Raw genomic sequence first — 20,959 nt, 5'->3', positions numbered from 1 at the left:
CTTCACTTCTTTGCCAAAAGGGATCCTCTGCATTTATCCCAGGATTTATGAATTCTGATGCCACTGTTACCTCTACCACTTCCAATCAAGAGGATTTCCATGTATACAGCAGTCTTTCTGTGAAGAAACAGTTTCTGAAGTTAGTCTACACTCCTCAAGACTCAAATCGTGACCATTAGTTCTAGAACTTGCTGTCCACTAAACAACGTAAGGTATAAATGCAGATCAAATAATGAGGGAAAGGTACACACTCTTCTCTGCTGAGCGGTTGTTTTACTGGCCAAAACTTGCCTGAAACTGACATTACACCAGTACCACAAACGACAAGATGCCTGTTTGCCTAGACGTTGATGTGTAAAGCAGAAACTAAGAGATCCTTTTACTAAAGTGTGAAAAGCTTTTAACATGCAAATTAGAGCACGTTAACCATTACTTCAAAAGCATGCTAAGAGCTAAGGCAATGGCATGACGGTTTATGTGCACTAATTCACGTGCCACGTTGCGTTATGGCACAGGAACTAGGTGGGGTCATAGGTGGAGAATAAGCATGGACTGCATAATGCAGTGAGTACATGTAATTATTGCAGTTAGCACAGCCCTACTTGGGAAGCACTAAGTGCACTTGCGCAAACTGCGACCAGGATCTACGCACACTAATGCATATGTCCATGTGTTAATTGCAGAGGACATGGCCCCAACAATTACTGTGCAGCCTTTGCATGTAACGTGCTCATTTCTGCAAAATTGCACATCCCCTAAGTGATAGCAGACTTTAAACTGAAATAACAAGACTTCACGCTTAAAAAAATCATTATAAAATCATAATTTAAATGTTTTGGCCAAGTACAATTGCTTGCAGTTGAGGATTTCAATGTATTTCCTGGGCTCTAAAGGCATCAGAACAACTTAAAACATTCACCCTGTCTTTACCTACTTAATGTCATGTCTGTGTTAAGACTGGAGACAACTCTGAGGCCTTAGCTCCTCAACACAGTACTTAACCACACTCCTTGCCTGGCTGATGCTGCAGGGCAGATAGCACTGAGGACTGAAGCAGGAAAAAACTGGAGCTACAGACCACACTCTTTTGAAGTGTTTATGTTGTAGACAGTGGACTGATTTAATACTCTAAAAAATCTTTCAACTCAAATAAAATTCAGTCTAGGTGACCTGCTGTTTTAAATACAATTTTTCAAGGTAAATTCAGTCATAGCTAGAATACATTCAGGTCAATTTTCAGAAGCGTGGGTGCAGTCAGCAGCAGTGATAACCGCCTAAGTGTTAAAAAAAATATGTTAGATAAATGTACAACTTTGCCTGTTTTAAACATAAAATTGCCAAAGATATTAATTTTAAAAGGGATTTGGTTTGGTGGCAGGACAAGGGTAGCAAACAAACATATATTCAGCAGCAAACTTCAGCTGTTAATATTTAAATTATCCATCTAAATGGCAACAGATAATAGCAGCTTAGGCATCCATTTAAAGTTATATGTGCATTTTCAAAGCAGCACTTATATTTTCAGCGGTAGAAAAATGTATAAATTTAAATGGATTTCTTAACAGAATAGACGAGGGCCACACTGCTAAATATTGACCTCATTAAAAATAGCAAAATAAAAAGGTGCACACAGGCTTTTTGCAAAGTAGTGTTGTTGAAACACAGTAAAAAATTCAAAATGCATTAATGTTCCTCTTCCTTGAGAAAGCAGCCTAACAAATGAATTTACTATAAGGGGATTTGTTGCCACTTTTCAGTTTTAGTAAAGAGACCTGCCTTTTGCATGTCTACCATTTTCTTGGAGTACCTTATCTGTGCTTTGATGCAAGCAAGCTGTAGAACTAACTGTAAATCTAGGGGGTTCTTTTACAAAGGTACGTTAGTGTTTTTAGCGCACGCTTAACACTAGAGATGCCCATAGTAATATATGGACGTTTCTAACATTTAGCGCACATTTTTAAGCGTGTGCTAAAAACGCTAGCGCACCTTTGTAAAAGGGACCCCTAATTATTCAGGGAATGCACTGAATAATATGTTTTTGTTAGAATGCTAAGAATGCCCTTCCTCTTATTTAGCTGTATTAATTTGCTACTAAGTCAGCATCAGTATCAAACCCTACATGTAATGCTTGACTTGAGAAAGCACTTCATTCCAGAGTTATGGTGTTCAGGACCAAAGTAAAAGCATCTTTCATTCAATTTGTATACAAATGTGCAATGCACTAATATGGGGAATTTAAAACAGAGGGAACCAAGTCCATTAAATATAAACTGAAGCACAAGAAGAGAGTGTGACTTGGCCAAAGTCAGAGAGAGCAGAATTTCAATTCAGAAGACTCAGGATGTCCACTTCTTTAGAATCAATGACAGAAATGGTCTTGAGGTCTGCAGTACAGGTTCCTACGAGTCTTAAGACATCCTCAGATTCACTGGAATGCAAACAGCAGTAGGAATCGAGGTGTTTGTCTGCCAATAAAGTGCATCAGGTCAAATGGGAATGGAGACCTACTCTCCTATACCACAAATGCCATCGTCACATACACACACAACCTGCCACATCATTGGGCATCCTAGTGGATGTTTGGTTGTGCTGCTAACCTTTTCACCTTTTTAAACAGGTAAACAAAAGTAAGACATTTTTCTGAGAGAACAAAAAATAGCTCTTAAATATAAGTATGAAAATATAACTTAAAAAATACAAATTAGCAAAATAGAACTGAAGCAGACTTTCATGCTTTGTTCAACCAATCTGTTCTTTAGGTACCTTGGCAAAATGACAAATTGTTCAGATATTTTAAAACAAAATCCTGTTCCGGTCTAGAGTATACAACTATGAAACTACTCCCCTAGGAATGAATAATGTTGCTACAAGCCTATTTTAGTAACACAAGGTGCAGGTTCCACCCTGCGGATGCTTCGCTCTTAATAAAGTCTTTTGTTCTCAATAACATTTGAGCTGCATTGTTTTGGTTTCCTTTGTTGTCTCCTCAGTAACCTTAGTGACTGGTCCATCTTGACATGTGCCGTGTTCAGACCGTGACAATTCTTGCATATTTGGTCAGTGTGTCTGTAGTGCAACAAAATTACCAAATTTTGACCGTCTCGTGTCCTCGTTCAGACCACCTGAATAAGCTTTGATGTGTTCTCAAAGAGTGAGAGTCTGCCAGAGAATTGGGGAGGGGGATCACTACAATCGATTAACCTTCCCCCTCCATAAAAGCTGCTGACCAAGGCGATACCTCTGCACCATTAGAACCATCAATGTAAAAGCCAAAAGGGGGCTCAGAGGTCATACAGGCAACCCAAAGCGATGCTTCTTTTTCTTAATGGGTTTTAAGTTTGTTAGTCTTCTGATGTCCTCTTCTGCTTCAGATTCTTCCATTTCATCATCAGCTGATATAAGGATCTTAAAAAAATTTCCAGATAAAAATATTAGTAGCTGCATCAGCATTCATGATATAACTTATGTCTCAAGTCTAACTTTAAATACATCCTTGCTACAATTGGCATCCTATACTTTGTCTTAACTATGAAACAAAGGGTTAGAAGAGAAGGAACATAGTGGAGGGAGGTTATTTTATTTTATGTTAATTTAACAATGTATTTGTATTTAGAGTTTTTGTTTTTCTTGGTTTTATATTTTCTATAAAAAACTTTTAGACATTCATTTGGTTTATAGAATATCAAATAAATCTGCAACACCCCCTAAATGGTTGCAAAGGAAAAAGCCCTTTTTGGGAAAAGACTAAATTGTAGCACACACTCCAAGGCTACACTGAACTACGGCCAGAACAGGAGCCAGCAGCCAAGAAGCCATAAGCATGGGAGACATCCATCCGCCTGCTGGAGATAGAGAATACTGACTGGGCTAGGAGCATGACATCCCATATAGCACTTCTATCTCCACCTGCTGGTAGATGGACACAACCACTAGTGTCTGGATTCAACTGCTGCTAACGCTAAGGAAGCTGTGATTTGGCAAGGAACACAATGTTCCAGTCTCTTCTGCATTTCTTTCTTCCAAATACAAGTTTTTACCTTCATTTTGTTGCTAATCGGAAGGCCATGTCCCAGACACCCTAATGCCAGCTCCAAGCTGGCGTTGGAATTAAAGTGGTAGGAACTCCCTTGTGAGGCGCACCATTCCTTGATCACTGGGTGGAACAGACGATGACCTCATTTAAATGTTTCTTCTTATATTTGAATGCTGGTTGCAGTGTCTCTTCCCACACTCCTTGTTTTTGGCAGTGAGGGTCTCTGATCATTCTGTGCTAGCAAATGCTGGCGCTAGTCCGACGTTAATGGCCTCTAGTACCCACATTTGCTTTTGAGCATCAGGGCCTTAGCATGCTTCAATTTTTGCAGTTAAATGTAAAGGCGGTTTGCTAATTGTTGGGAGCATGGAAAGTTCATTAGAATGTGTAAACTTTGTCTCAATTAGCACAAAAACACTTTGTACATTCTACTGAGGAGGTGCTAAGTAAACCTGCACTAACAGCAAAAGTAACAGTGTGTGATAACTATCATGTGCTAACTGTACTATGCAGTCCACACCCATTCTTCTGCCCCCTACAACATGCAATTAATGTGCAAATTTGCACACGCTAATTGGCATGATAGTACGCTAAGATCTGGCTCACTTGTGGGGTAGCAGTTAGTGCATGCAAATTCATCCAGTAACAGTAAAAAGAGCCCTTAAGGACTAGATTTTATATATGACACACTTTTTCAGATTATCGCTGCATAGCTATAGATCAGATTCATGCATCGATTAGGGGAGGAGACTTAGACCGAGTCCTGATCCAAAGAGAACAGAGATGGATCTATCGTCTAGGCTCTCTTATGCCTTAGGGACTCAATAGTCGAATAGAATGGAAAGTGTTCCTTTAGTGATTTTGTAAACTTTTTCTGTAAATGCAGGAGCGATTCGGTTCCTTTTACTACTAATAGGGGTCCTGTCTCTTTAATTCATTATACCCCAGCTGATTGGGAGCTGGAGTTGGTGTCCCTTTAAATTCTGGGCGCCATTTTGTACGCTGGTTGTGTTGCTGGTAAAATTTGCACAGCCACACCGAGGTAACTATACCATACTGCTAGTTGTTGCACCCAAAGCAGGTATTATGCTGTATGTTTGTCTCCTCACAATATTTTCTCTCGCACTTTTTTATCTATCTTGCAGGGCTTTATTGGCGATTGAGGGCTTGGCTCCCGATGAAGCAATTTTGTTGAAACAGAAGCTTTTTGTCGAGCACACCCCTCCGGATAATGCCACAGCTCAGATAGGTGAAGTCTTTACTTTACATTGGTAACGATAAGAGCATCAGAATATTAAGAATTAGCTCTATGATGTTACTTGGAGGTTTTTTGACTAATGAGGAACCTGTATCATAGTCTCTATTAAGAAGTTTCTGATGAGATCTATGTCAGTCTGTGGTTCACCACTTTAATTAGATGAATACAGAGTTATAGCCAGAGACATTTACTGATTGTCAATGTAACAGTAGCTTATATCTACTCTCCGAGTTTCTGGTTTTTAGATTTAGGCGGTAAGGGGTTAGACACTTTTATTTATCAATCTTTGTAGACCATTTGTTATGAATTTTTAAAAAAAGGGTATTTTTATTTAGCGCTCCCATCACATTAAAAATAGATTTTATAAATATTACAATTCACATAATTTAATTTACAGCAAAGGGTTACACAGTATTCTTTATTTAATTCATTATTCATACATTTAGTGTCTGGTTCAATATTGCACCATCACAAATGTACTGATTATTTTTCTTTCATTAGGGCATTATTCATATTTCATAGGGTTCATAAATATTATATATAATATTTATTCATTTTTATTTAACAATAAAATTATTAACTGGCATGATTGATTCCAATACATTCATTGGTTAATTTCTTTTTGGCATTGCATACATTTATTGTTCTTATTACTTTTTTTCTTTTTTTTTGTGTCCAATCCTATACTCATACACATAGACCAAAGAAGCTTTTGTTGTAGCACATTTTCAACAGTGTACGTTTCACACCATATCATCAAAGGTATTTTTTATCTTCATTTTTTACCCATAAATTGTGTCATGTATAACTTTTTATTTATTGTTATTTTTTATTCTTCATTTTTTATTTCATATGGTTTTGTCACTTAATGGATGTGGTAGTTAGTAACATAATTTATTAAGCCTTTTTAGAGATAAGTGTAAATAATGATATGTTTTTTTGTTTCCATTTGTATAGCTCTTAATTGAATGGCTTATATATTTTATAAGTATCTTTATGTTTTTGATCATAATTTAAATGCATAGACAACATTTATTGCCCCCTAAGACAAATTTATGCATTCTACATTCCATGCGTTTTAACATTTCATTTTCGATAATTGTTTTTTAATAATGTTCAATATTTAACCTATTGGAGTCAGGTTCTTATTATTATTTTTATTCAGTTTCATATTTACTTATGTAAAATTACTAACCATTGATGTTTCTGAATCATTTTAATTTTCTGTTTTAATTTTTTGTTTTATTTTTAATGTCCTGTTTAGGTTGTTCAAGACTCCTGAGGCAAGCCTTTGGGCAGAAACACGGCCGTGTCGGGTCATTTTTCTTATATAATAAAGCATTTTTTGGCATCCTCATTCGTTTTCCTCACTTTTTTGTTTCATATCTCACGGTTTTGTGAGGGTTTTCACCTCCTTTTTTGTTATGTCTCAAACTAGAGAAATATACTTCAGGAAATATTCTTATAATTCATATGCTGAAAAATATACCATTTAACCTTGCGGATATATGTGTATTTCTATTGCAACACTAGAAATAAACATGTATTTAAGGTCGGCTCAAAACAAACCACAGACTCTTCAAATCTGTGTGTGCCGTGGGTATACACAGTAATTCTAGAAAAGCCATTAGTTATCTATTTGTGTGTGTGAGGCCATTTACATGTGGAAAACAGCTTTTTACATGTGTAAATGGTGCCTCCCCCTTCTAAAATGATCTCTTTATGTGTTTAATTTGCTTGATGCTGTTGTCATTCAGTGGCATCCCACAGATATGCCATATGGTCGAATTCTTAAAGATCAAAATTAATCGTGTCCAATTTTTGCAAAGCGGGGGAACTATAAATCAATAAAGCATATCCCAACACCAATCCAACAATTTAAGCATTCAATATATTTAATACAGTGAGGAGTCCTCTTACTAAGCTAAGCTTTTAAAATTTAATAAATTAAAGATATTTTACAGATACTGTTTAGAAATAATTTTCAAAGTTGATATTAGCAGTGACACCGCTGACTATTTTGGTGAGTCATAAGGCTAAGTTACCTTATGTGAAACGAGTCACCAGCTGAGGTTTCTAAAGAGAATTATTCGACAATTCCTGACACTCCTTGAACAGTATGTTGCTATATTAAGTATACTGAAAGGTTATAAATTGTTGGACTGGCATTGGGATATGCTTTATTGATATGACTGAATTCTGGCAGCTACTACAGGTAGTAATTATTTGTTCCTGGTAAAATAAATTTTACTCACATTGTTACACTATCACAGATTGTGCACTGAATACACACTTGAAACAATAGAGTTCAGCTGTTTCTGAACTAAAGATTATTTTTTGTTCTGTATTTTGCTTTAGTGGAGTGTATTATTCGCTTTGTTTTGATGCATTGTTTCTACAATTGTGTGTGTTGTCTTACAATTTTTTAATTTTTTTTTTTACAGAACTTCTGCTTCTTTTTGTAATGCTCTGGGTTTTATTTTAATTAATAAAAGACCTTGTTGAATTAAAAAAATATATCAAACCTATTGTGCTCAGAGTTCTGTAATACATTACTGAAGATACAGAAATACACTATAAGAGGAAAAGTATGAACTGACAGTAAGGCTGTGTGACACTTTAACCTGTGCATTAGAAAAATCAGTGGTGACATCACAAGAGCAGATGGCAATAATTTATTAATATGTCTCTATAACTTTCTTCAACTTCAATAACGCTGGCTGTAGGATTTTTCATGGCCGAACAATAGACGTAACAAGAAAACACACAAGGGGGGCTTATTTTACTTGCTGTGACTACAGGTTTGATTTTATTCTTTGGCAGTTTTTAGACTGCAGTCAGCAGGATATACCCTGGGTTGGGAGTAAGATTTAGGATTACAAGTCAGAATGGCAATCTTCTTGTCTGTCTATAAAAAGGGAAGACAAAGATCTATACTGTATATCCCTATGCAGCTGGGCCCACTAACTAGACCTGGATTGTAGGCTGTTCACCTTCACATGAATGGAAATATGTCCACATTTCTCATGGACTGAGCAGTTTGCCAGCTTTGCTGCCATGACTTACTTCTGACTCCGACTCTTCGTGTGACGCTGCTCTCCTGTACCGCACCTTATTGCCATTTCGAGAGTCCAGGCCTGCTTCTTTCTCCTCAAGCTTAGCTTTCGTCTTCCCTTTCTTCATGAGAAAGTTATCCACTACCCAGAACATTAATGCCTGTTAGAAAAACAACATGCTTGTTGACTGACTGTGAATTGCAGGAAGTATTCTAATGGAGTTCAGAACTTCCAACCAAAAATGTAAAACATGTTACAGGATACTGTACTACACCTTCTGTTGAACTGTCAAGTTTACACAGTAACTACATAGGTGAAAATTATATTCATGTATAACACTGTTTGACTACATATGCCCTATTTCTAGTTCGTTAATTTCCTCCTGCTCCTTTAAGCTTACAATTCATTTGAAACTGGACTCTGTTGGGTATGGTTCTATGGCCCTTTATTCTCAATTACGCAAGCATTTTTTCCTATTTATATTCCCTCCCTACCACTTAGCTCAGTCACTGCAGCAACAGATCTCTGTCAGTGGGCACACACCAGGGTCGCCCTTGGAAGCCTACAATCATTGACTCTAATCCAACCACTGGCTTGTCATTGATCTATAACAATTGGGACTGCCTCCCTCTAAAAGATGTGACCACAGCCTCTCAGTCAATCAAGGCAGTAGCACACTTTTCTTGAGCGTCAAACCCAAACTTGAATGTTCTTCTTCGGCAACTTGGTAACAGATTTACTTGAATGTTTTAGGTTGTTATCTTGCTGCATGACCAGCTTCAGCTCATGGATAGCCCATTCTTCTTTAGAATTTTCTGATTATAAAGCAGAATTGATGGTTCTATCAATGATGGTGAGTCATCTAGATCAAATTACAGCAAGAGAACCCCACATTTTAATACCTCCAATACCATGTTAGTTTAGTTTACTAATTTTGCTAGACCAACTTTCAATACATCAGAGCAGTGTACAAAGCAATCCAATTAAACACACATCGCGGTTATATAGATAGGTGAGACAGATAAGCTGAAAAAACAGCCTGGGATCAAATTCAACCCACTCAGTCACCAAAGGCTTGTTAGAAAAGCCATGTCTAAGTCCAACCTGAAACTTAGGGAAGGAAATTTCAGATCTAAGATAAGGTGGCAACATTACAAGACAAGCAGCTGCATAGAAGATGGAGAAGGAACAGATAAAAAGATTATTCTGAGATTAGTGAAGAAGCTGAGATGGGTTATAGGGAGTGAGCTTGTGTGCCAAATTATTGAGGCAATTAGTGTAAAATATGCCTTGAGTCACAATACAATTTTTACATTTAATTCTATAGCCAACTGGAAACCAGGGTTTGCTAGATAAAAGGGAAGTGGTGCAATCAAACCCATGAGCACCAAGTTGGAGTCTGACCGCAGAATTCAGAGCTAAATGCAGCTGTTTCAGTGAACCTGAAGAGAGACCAATATAGAATGCACTGAAGTAGTCTACTTGATCCTAATCAGCCAGTTAAGTGTGTTAATGAAACTAGAGATTCACTCACTGTTTCACACATTGATTCTGAATGTCCTATTTTTCAAAACTTTGTTCATTACTGTGTCTCATAAAACACTGAATTGTTTACTGTTTCCCTTTTTTATTGCATAAGAAAAGACTGGATTCAATTTTAAAAGGATATCATGGAAAGAACTTAAAATTCTCATTGTTATACCTGGGCTTCACAAACTTTCTCAGTACTATGTATTGCATATCCTACTATATAAATGAAGAGTGACTGACGTGCTGCGCATGTTCTGCGCATGCGCGGCACGTCACAGGTCTTCTCCTGACGTGCTTAGAGGCAGGAACAGATCAACCCTGCCGGGCAAATCAAAGAGCCAGCACGCGGACGATCCCACCAGAACAGTCACCTGAGGGCATGTTGGCAGCTCTGTAAGGCTCTCCCCTCCTGCCACCCACAGAACTTTATCGTCTCGCTTCCCAGAAGTAACCACTGGGTCCGGTGCAAGACTGGAGAGGCTGTAGGCAGCAGCAGTGGTTCTCTCTTATATTTGCTCCTGTCAGCCCTCCGATTTTTGCCTTTAGCTCTGCAGCTATGAAGGCATGCTGTTCCTTTATGCTGCTCGAAGCCTTTCTAGCGTCCTGCCTCTTCTGACAGAACTTCCAGTTTCTGGGCAGGATGCTACAGCGGATTTGGGCGATTGAAACGAGAAGCATGCCTGCAGCACTAAAGACGAAGTCGGAGGGCTGACAGGAGCAGGTATAAGAAGAAAGAGAACGTGGACTGGGTGGGGGGGGGGGGGGGGGGGGGAGGACTGAGGGTTCAGGAGTGAACAGAGAGAGAGAAAGGGGACCACGGGGAGGCGAGGGGGATTCAGGAGAACAGGAAAAATTACTGGTAGAAGGAGGGCAGAAAGAGAGATGTTTGAGAGGGGCAGATGCTGGAAATAGGGGATGAAAAAAAACAAAGGAGACTGTGGTCATGGGGTGGAAGGCAGAAATGGTGATCATGGAGGGCAGGGGAGAGCTGGTGCCCATGGAGGGGAAATAAAGGGAAAAAAGGAGAAAACAGGAGGAGACTGTGATTGGGAAGGGGAGAAATGGTGCCCATGGAGAGGAAGGGACCTGGAGAGAAGAGAGCCAGGAAGAGATGGTCATACACACTTACACTTACACTCTCTCTCTCCCTGAACTCACTCTCACACTCTCTCTTTCAGACAGGAGCGCACACACACACACTTCCTCTCTCTCACACACACACATACAAAATATTACCTCCTGTACTTTTTACAAGACAAACAGAAGCAGGGAGAAATTTATCTCCTCCTTCCTTCACTCTCTCTCTCTCTTTCAGACAGACGCACACACACACTTTCTCTCTCTCTCTCTCTCTCACACACACACTTTCTCTCTCTCTCTCTCACACACACTTTCTCTCTCACACACACAAAATATTACAACAATAAGGGAATTACATTTCACAAATAAAAAATGTTGCCCGTTTTAATGGGCTTAACGGCTTGCATTAACATATAAGAATCGATGGTAACTCATCTTGAAGATTAGCAAAACATCTTGTCCGTTTTAATGGGCTTAATGGCTTCTTTTTGTATAAAAGAAATTGTGCTTTAATCAATTATCTATGAAGGGAATGGATGAGATGTCATTTAACAAGCTCAAAGTGATCATAATTCTCTTCAATAGAGATTGATCAAATGTCAGTTTCAGTTTCATTTTCAGCCTGTTTTCAGTTTTGGCTGAAAATGCCCTTGCATTTTCAGCATAAACCAAAACTCTGTATTTTGCCCCATAGCTTCCCCAACCTCATTACACCCTCCCACGCTCCTGAACAGGAGCTGTGTCCCCCCTCCCTCCTGCTGGAAGTCAGACATCCATATTGCGAGTGGAGTCGACATGGACAGGAGAGATTATGGATCACTTTCGCTCCAACTGCACCACTAGACCACTAGGGCGGGTAAGGTACACCTGGGTGTGGGGAGGCCTACGGAAAGGGTGAACAGCACTTGGGGAGTGCAGCTCCCATCCGAGAGAGTGTAGAAGGAGGTTGGAGGAGGCAACTCTCGTTCGGAAAAGGGGGAAGCAAGGGGGCAGAGCCTGGATTAGAGGAAGTCGCACACTTTTTCGGTATCAGTTTTGTCAAAACTGGGCGACAAGTTTTGGTCACAACTGAAAAAGGCAGTTTTGGTTGACCTCTACTCTTCAGGTTCCTTGAGTACCCCACTTGTAAATTTGTAAGCCACATTGAGCCCACTCTTGTGGGATAATGCGGGGTATAAATGTACCAAAATAAATAAATAAATAAATAAATAGATGTGTTTGATAGATTATTTTGGCAAAAATATTTATAAAAATAAAGTTCTAATAATCAGAAAAATACAGTTAACATACATAAATTCTATTAGACATATTAAACATAAAACACAAAACAGTAATGCTCAAAATGATATCCTGTAAAAGGGACATTAAATATAAAACAAACACATATATACAAATACAAAAAAGAAGGTAAAAATATGGTATATATACGTAGATGTAAAAGAAATGTTGGTTGAACTGATGTAACGCTTATGATATAAAAAGAAGCATTTGTGTTACACTGCTACATTTTGAAAAAGGTACAAAGAATAACGAAAAAAGGAATAAAACATGTACATTGATTAAAAAGTGTGTGTGTATATATATATATATATATATCTACTATAATAAAAAGCACCTCCAACGTTCTGAAGCTGACTCCGTGGCTTCACTGAAGTGAAGGGTTCGTAGGGTTCGTCAGTCTGTCACCATCTCTCTCTGTCCCGCCCTCGCGTCAAAATGTGATGACGTCGAGGGCGGAAAGTGACGTCACACGCACGAGGGATTTATCAGAGGGAAAGAAACGGTACGACAGCAGCACAAGGCAACCAACCAACAGCCTCAAAGAATCATGCATAATGCGGCTGCTTCGACGGAGGTAATCAGGGGAGCGAGAAGAATCGCTGGGTGCCTAGAGGGGGGGCAGGGGAGAGAGGAGAATCGCTGGGTGGCTGGAGGGGGGGGCAGGGGAGAGAGGAGAATCGCTGAGTGGCTAGAGGGGGGGGGCAGGGAGAGAGGAGACACACGCGCACCCAGTCTCAATCTCTCTCTGTCACACACACACACATTCACTCTCTCCCTCTCACACAGTCACTCTGACACACACTCTCTCTCAAACATACACACTCCGAGGAAAACCTTGCTAGCGCCTGTTTCATTTGTGTCAGAAATGGGCCTTTTTTACTAGTGTGTGTGTATATATATATATATATATATATACACACACACACACAACCCATAGCCTACAAAACTACCCCACCAATCTATCCAGTTATCACAGTCCACCTTCTATCCTGTCTAACTCCTTCTTTCTCTCTTCCCTTACCCAATCATTGTACATTACTAATTGTATCTGATATAATGGAATGATTATGTCATAACCAAACTCTGTAAGCCACATTGAGCCTGCAAATAGGTGGGAAAATGTGGGATACAAATGCAATAAATATTATACATATATATATATATATATACACACACACACACATATACCGTCACCCAAGCAATCAACAGATTCGTAAAGTCCCACTGCAAACTGGACATATGTCCCAACAACCTAATAAAATTCACCCCTCAATGCTTCTTAACAGACCTCACTTCTTACTTAAATGTAATGTTACAACATGGACTCTTCCTTAAGGATACAGGAAATATATTACTTACCCCAATACCCAAAGATCTAAATAAAAAAAATCAAATGATATAACCAACCCCATGTAAGCCGCATTGAGCCTGCCATGAGTGGGAAAGCGCGGGGTACAAATGTAACAAAAAAAAAAAAAATTTACCGCCCGGTAGCATCCATTCCTCTGGTAATAAAACTAATGGAAAGTATGGTAACCAAACAACTTACCGACTACTTAACCAAAATTTTCAGTACTACAGGAATCACAATCAGGATTCCGATCCAACCACAGCACCGAAACAGTATTAATTACTCTCCTAGCCAAATTTAAACAAACAATTGCAACTGGCAACAGTGTTCTCCTTTTACAATTTGACATGTCCAGCACGTTCGCCATGGTTAGCCATAAAATATTATTGAACATCCTAGAATACTTCAGGATTGGAGGACACGTATTGAGATGGATCAATGGCTTCCTAACTTCAAGAACATACCAAGTGATATCAAATTCGAATACATCATCACCATGGAAACCTAAATGTGGAGTACCCCAGGGATCGCAGCCAAGCCACAAGATACCACCGTATCTGCTGTGACCCAGGGGACAGAGACAGACACCTTAAAAGCCTGACTGCATCCTTCAAACAGAAAGGCTACAACCCCAAAATAATCTCCAAGAATATTGCCTCCTCCCTCAAAACACCCAGGGAGAATCTGCTACAGTACAAGGAGAAAAAATCCACAGACAGAATCCCCCTTGTAGTGACATACAATCCAGAGCTGGAAAAACTGAGGAAAATCATAAGAGATCTACAACCTATACTCCAGGAGAATGAATTACTAAAAGAGATATTCCCATCCCCACCAGTACTGGCCTTCCGACAGCCACCCAACTTAAAACACAAGCTAATCAGAAGTAAACTTCCATCACAGACTGAAAAGGAACAGAAGGGCACACTTCCCTGTAATTTATCCAGTTGCAAACTATGCCAAAATATTTCACAGGACCCCACAGTCATCCACAAAGGAAAGATATTCAACATAAAGGAATCTTTCACTTGCTCATCTTCCAATGTGGTATATATCATTCAGTGTAAAAAATGTAACGAAGGATGCTATATTGGAGAAACAGGCCAGATGCTTAAGACAAGATTCAATTTACATAGACATCACATGAACAATACTGGTGCCAGTAGGGCTCCCACCCCTGTTGGTCAGCATTTTACAGGACCAGGACACTGTACCAGTGACTTCACAGTGAGAATCCTGAAAGGTAACTTTAAAACCATACAAGAACGTAAGACCTTTGAAGTCAGAATGATTGAATATTTTAACACTCAACAGAAAGGACTTAACAAGTATCTGGGGTTCCTAGCCCATTATAAACCATAAAGCTGTATGTCTCTGTTGATCACCCCACCCCTCACCTATCCACACCCATCCTGTTAGAATATCAATGATATGCTTTGATGTCCCCATGCATACCTCCGACCCACCCCCATCCTCCCACCTTGTCAGACTGTCATAGTAATGCTTGAATGTTTTCACTTATATACACTGTCAGCTATCACATTTGCTTATTTCCGATCTGAGGAAGAAGGGCAACCTTCGAAAGCTAATCAAGAAATGTATTAAGTTATGTCCAATAAAAAAGGTATCATCTTATTTTCTTTTCCATGTTTTATTTTGTTTGATTTCTATAGATAACCTTAAGAGTGGACTAACACGGCTACCACACTCCTCTACTGAAAATGCTATAAAATATTAAATATGATATAGATAAATAAGCAAATACTTGCTTTATGGGTGTTGTTTTTAGCACCTTTTTACACTTGCAAACTGACTGATGATTTGTTCCACAAACAAAGCTAAATCGACTGGTCTCATTTCTTAAATTTAAGTTCTGCATTAAAGAATTTACTTACTGGACAATGCAAAGCACTGGCATAATAACTTATTTAGCTCCTTACTCTAGAATCTGGTCTGTGTTTGGCTGGTTGTAGGTCATCGCTTTCCCATTCACTGTCCTCCTCTAGCTGTTTCTGTCCTCTGTGCCCCAGCACAGATTGTTCTTCTATCTGCATCTTCTGATGGAAGGTCCTACCAGCGTCTGTTTCACCAACTTCATTCCATTTCAAAGCTTGTCCCTTTCCCTTGCGTGCCTGCTCTGTGTAAGTTTTGTTGAGGTGCTTTTGTGTTGTATTTTATACACATGCTATACATGATTGCCAAAAAGCTGTCATGGAATTACAAACATCTTTGAAAACAAACATTTTGGTCTTACATTCACAAAAAAGGGCACTATTAGCATGACGATAGCAAGCTCCAACTGAGGGTTCTCTATAGGATTCCACGTAGCTACCTGTGGAAAGAAAACAGGTTGAGACCACTAATACATCTATTATATTGCATGTTGCACAGAACAGAACATGGAGCTCATTTTTGAAAGAGAAAAACATCTAAAAAGTGGCATAAAGCAGCATTTGGACGTTTTTCTCACCAAATCGGTATTTTCAAAACCCATTTTCCAGACATTTTTCTATGCGGTTGATCCAAATCTCATTTGGGAGCATGTTAAGGGCGGGAAGCAGGAATTCCTAAGACCTGGACGTTTTTCAGCCATAATGGAACAAAACAAAAACACCCAGGACTAAGATGTTTTGAGCTAGACCTGTTTTAATAGCGACTAAGCCACAAAAACTGCCCTAAATGATCAGATGGTCACTGGAGGAATAAAGGAATTGCCCCACCCCCCACCCCTTACTCCCCCAATGGTCACTACAGGGCATAATTACGGTGCATATTTATTTATTACAATTTGTCCTCCAGCAGATGACTTTATAAACTGAGGTTCTTTCTTCGTTTCCTGTTTGTGAATTCCCTTTCAGAGAGGTCTTTGTAGAATAAAAGAATAGTTGAAAAAAAAAAACTATAATAAATCTGGCTGAAGTTCTCAGGTCCCGATGCTCAAAACTCTGGCGCTGTTCCGAATAGTGCTGTAAAAATACCGTTGGAACAGCGCAGAACAACGCCCTAATGCTCACCGCTGAGACACAATCCACAAGCTGAGGAAATCAAAGTCAAACAAATTTGACCTAAATATAGAAAGCTCACAATGTGCAAAGATTATGAACAAGTAATAATAAAGACCATCAGAAGTTTAACTCTCGCATGCGGCGATCCAGAAAATTTGGTCACTATAGAGGGTGAATGAGTTTGAAATGCCTAAACGCCCAACTTCGTGGGTTTCAAAATCATCTGTTTCAGGTGATTTTGTTCAGGGAAGCTGCAGAGAAGAAATGGTTTCATTTTCGAAGGTGCATGCATTACAGCGGTGCTGAGTATAGGAGTTTCTACCTGGCAGCATGAAGGTAAGTGCTGGGTTTGTAACACTGAAAATTTGATGATTTCATGGTTCTTTTTCATAAGGACTGTTACTGCATTTATGATAAAATGAGCATGGTATTGCATGAATGTTTATATTTAGCTTACAGCGTGTATGGAGTAAGTCTATGTTTATGCATCTTCCTTACCCTGCTGATACTGACGGTAAAGTTCATAAAGGGCTAGTCTGCAGCATGAAGACCCAGTGAATGAAAAATTCATTTATCCTCTATAGTGACTAGATTTTCTGGATCGCCACATGGCCAAGTTAAATTTCTGATGGTATTTATTATTACTTCTTCATAATCTTTGCACACTGTGACCTTTCTATATTTAGGTAAAATTTGTTTGACTTTGATTTCCCCAGCTTGTGTTGAGCATTAGGGAGTTTGGCGGGAAGACTATGCTTTGACGCAAGAGGATTGCGCTTGCCGCATGCGCGGAAATGTTTCATGGTAAGCTCAGCTCCTGTGCACATGTGTCTGATAAAACCGAAACAAGATGAACACATTGGCGTTTGTTTTCTGCAGCCTAAATATAAGAGTTTTTAATTCTTATTTTATTTTTTTTAGCTTGGATGCTTATATTTAGACACAGGAAACAAACACCACTGTGTGTTTTTGCTTGGGTCTGCTGTTTCTCACAACTAGTGCTTAAGGGCTTGCACAGGCTTCCTCCTGTTTCTAAAAGCAATCAAAACCAGCAGAATTTGCAGAAAGAATCATGAGAAATCCTCTCTTCCAACACCCTAACACCTGTTCTGACCTAGTGTTATTTTTTGCAGCGGTAAGACAGTTTTGTTTCGGGTGCTCCTTTCTGAGCATTGGGAAGGAATACAAAATGATATCATTAACATGAACTTGACTACATTACCAAATCAAATCTTGTATACCGCTAATATCCCCTTTCAAGGGTTCAGTGCGGTTTACATTCTACATGAGACTAAAGCCGATAATGCTAGTGTGAGGTATGAGCACAATTAGAGATCATAACTACATAAGTACATAAGTATTGCCATACTGTGTATTAGTCTAGGCGTATGCCTTGTAGCGCTATAGAAATGATAAGTAGTAGTAGTAGCAGCCGCTGCATTCTATATGATTTGTAGTTTTTTCTGATATTGACACTTAATACCAAGAAACAGAATGTTGTAGTAATCCAAGTGAGGTAGGACTAACATTTGGACTAGTAGTGCAAAGGCTTTTTGGTGAAGAATGATCTGACTAGACGTAGGTGTCTCATTTTACATAAGTACATAAGTATTGCCATACTGGGACAGACCAAAGTCAATCAAGCCCAGCATCCTGTTTCCAACAGTGGCCAATCCAGGTCACAAATACCTGGCAAGATCCCAAAAAAGTACAATACATTTTATGCAGCTTATTCTAGAAATAAGAAGTGGATTTTCCCCCAAGTCCATTTTAATAATGGTCTATAGACTTTTCCTTTAGGAAGCCATCCAAACCTTTTTTTAAACCCCACTAAGCTAACTGCTTTTACTACATTCTCTGGCAACGAATTCCAGAGTTTAATTACACATTGAGTGAAGAAACATTATCTCTCATCCATTTTAAATTTACTACTTTGTAGCTTCATTGTGTGCCCCCTAGTCCTAGTATTTTTGGAAAGAGTAAAGCAATTCACCTCTAACTGTTGCACTACACATTATTTTATAGACCTCTATCGTATTTCCCCTCAGCCATCTTTTCTCCAAGCTGAAAACTCAGTCTGCTGAGAGTCCTTGATGATATGTTTGAAAATCATTGTTTTATCCAACTTTCACATTTAAACTTATCTCTTCACAAACAAATTCATCTATTTTTCCATAGTGTATGATCTACCTATATAGCAACCTTAGCAGCCTATATTCATGTTTTAGCAATTTGAGGGGTTCTTTTACTAAGCTGTGGGAGAAAAGGGCCCTGCACTGGCGGTGGGAGGCCATTTTTCCCGCACGCCAGGGTTCTCTTTCCTGCAGCCAGTAACCCCCCCCCCCCCAAAAGAAAGGGCCACGCGGTGAAATAACTCTTACCACGTGGCCATGAAGTTGGGAGTCCTTACCAACCCAAGGGCTCTGGTACTAACCTGGCAGTAATCAGGCAGCGAGCAGCAATTTTACTGCGACACCAGCCATTTCTGGGGGTTTTCTTTTTCCCCCGGAAATGGCACACACTCAAGGCGGGACTACCACCGGTGGCCATGCTGGGCCGGCGGTAGTCCCAAAAGAGCAAGCAGTAAGCCCACGTTGGGCTTACAGCTTCTCTGTAAATGGACCCTTGTGTGATTCCTGGTTCAAAAACCAGTAAATTATCCCATTCCAATTTGATTTCTTTTCTTTAGCTTTTCCTTTGATGTGGACTTTTTGTTTTTCTTTGCATATTTGTTTTATGTATGATTTTAAAAATTCAACTAAAATAAAAAATAAATATAAATACATAATTATCTCATCCCTGTAATCAGTTCACTTACACAACTGCCCTATCCAATTAAATACAGAAGATCCTTGTACTTTCCATTATATGAGAAAACAGTGAGCATTTCTAAATATATTGATTGGTTGCATCGTCACACCTCTAAGAACTTTTCGTACTTAAATTAAGAATGGAAAGATTAAAAGAACAGTAGAGCTCGAACCTTTTTCCATTGAGGTATAAGAAGAACTATTATGATGACAGTTTTCTCAAACATCATGATCACAATGTAGAGCGCACACTGTCCCACCCAGGCACTGCACTGCAGCGGTTCCCCTGCAAAACAAGAGGCAGACAGTGTGAAACATGGGAGAGTCAAGTCAACCACACAGGAAGGATAAAAGCCAGATAAAAAAAAATCACGAAGGGCAATTCTATAAATAAAGTGTGCATAAGTTATTAACACCACCTGTGTGACTGGCACAACTAATCAGCAATTACACACGAGACTAAGCAATACTGGCGCATAAGAGCGAGGGGGGCATAAACATGGGCAGAGTATGGGTGGGTCTCTGATATATGCAAGTAACTTACAAAAGTACATGTTCCGCACACTTCAGGGCACAATTAAGCGCCAACAGTTACAACTTCCATTGACTGGCGTAACTGTTGGTGCTTAACTTTAGGTGTGTCAATACTTGGTGCTCAGCGATGGCATTGGGGTGTTTAAATCTTGGCACCAAATTATAAAAATGCCACCATATTGCTTACTTATTATCTGGGTATGGGTCATTGAGAGGTGAATTTTTTAGACGTAAATATCCAATGGGATGATGGTAAATTCATTACCAAGATTCACCGTAAGGAAACTGATCGCAACGCAATATTGCATTACCGCAGCCACCACCCCTCTGCTTTAAAAAACAGTATACCATCGAGTCAACTACTTCGAGTCCGAAGGTTGTGTAGTTCTCGTAAAGAATATACTCATCAAGCTTTTCAGATGATTTCACGCTTTCAATGTAGAGGATACCCTGATAAAATTTTTAAAAAAGCGGCTAAGAGAGCGTTTAACAATCATAATGAATGGCAACCATTATGTGACAAACGGAAATATAAATCTGTAAAAAGTGATCCGTTGACTTGCGTGTTACCCTACACTAAGTCATCTAGTCAAATCATACATATTATGAAACGTCACTGGTCCATATTGGGCATGCATAAGGTCTTCCAGCAATTCCCTCGTTTTGCTTTTTCTCGAGGTAGGAATTTAGGTGAACAACTGGCTAGGCATAACACCGCATGTAATGTAAGACATGAAGATTTTGGCCATGTGTGTTGCAATCGGTGTGTATATTGCAGTTATGCTATGCAAGTTAATGAAGTGAGGGTTCCTCATTCAGGGAAAATATATCGTCTGCAGGCTTATACTGATTGTAACACTGCAAATTGTGTGTATGGTATAAAATGTCCCTGCGAATTATGGTACATTGGATTAACTACTAAAAAGATTAAGGTTAGGATAGCACAGCACCTCAGTAATCTTCGTACAAAACGAATGGGAGCCCCACTTGTTTCACATTGGGTAGATGTTAAACATGAAGT

General features: G+C 39.2%; 1 protein-coding gene across 2 annotated transcripts in view; it reads right to left on the bottom strand.

The window, feature by feature from the left end:
- Positions 1–1,933: 1,933 nt before the first annotated feature.
- LOC115472925 (store-operated calcium entry regulator STIMATE-like) overlaps positions 1,934–20,959 on the bottom strand; it is a 123,966-nt gene continuing 104,940 nt past the window's right edge. For both annotated transcript variants that reach the window (XM_030207452.1, XM_030207453.1), the window contains 4 exons: positions 19,578–19,690; positions 15,844–15,921; positions 8,358–8,507; positions 1,934–3,405 (listed from right to left, as the gene is read on the bottom strand). In XM_030207452.1, the coding sequence (XP_030063312.1) occupies positions 3,289–3,405; positions 8,358–8,507; positions 15,844–15,921; positions 19,578–19,690 (458 nt within the window). In that variant the 3' untranslated portion in view covers positions 1,934–3,288. The remainder of the gene's footprint in view (positions 3,406–8,357; positions 8,508–15,843; positions 15,922–19,577; positions 19,691–20,959) is intronic.

This window comes from Microcaecilia unicolor, chromosome 6, assembly GCF_901765095.1.
Source record: "Microcaecilia unicolor chromosome 6, aMicUni1.1, whole genome shotgun sequence".
NCBI lineage: Eukaryota > Metazoa > Chordata > Amphibia > Gymnophiona > Siphonopidae > Microcaecilia > Microcaecilia unicolor.
Note: the sequence above shows the minus strand (reverse complement) of the source record. Positions and strands in the feature narration are given on the sequence as shown.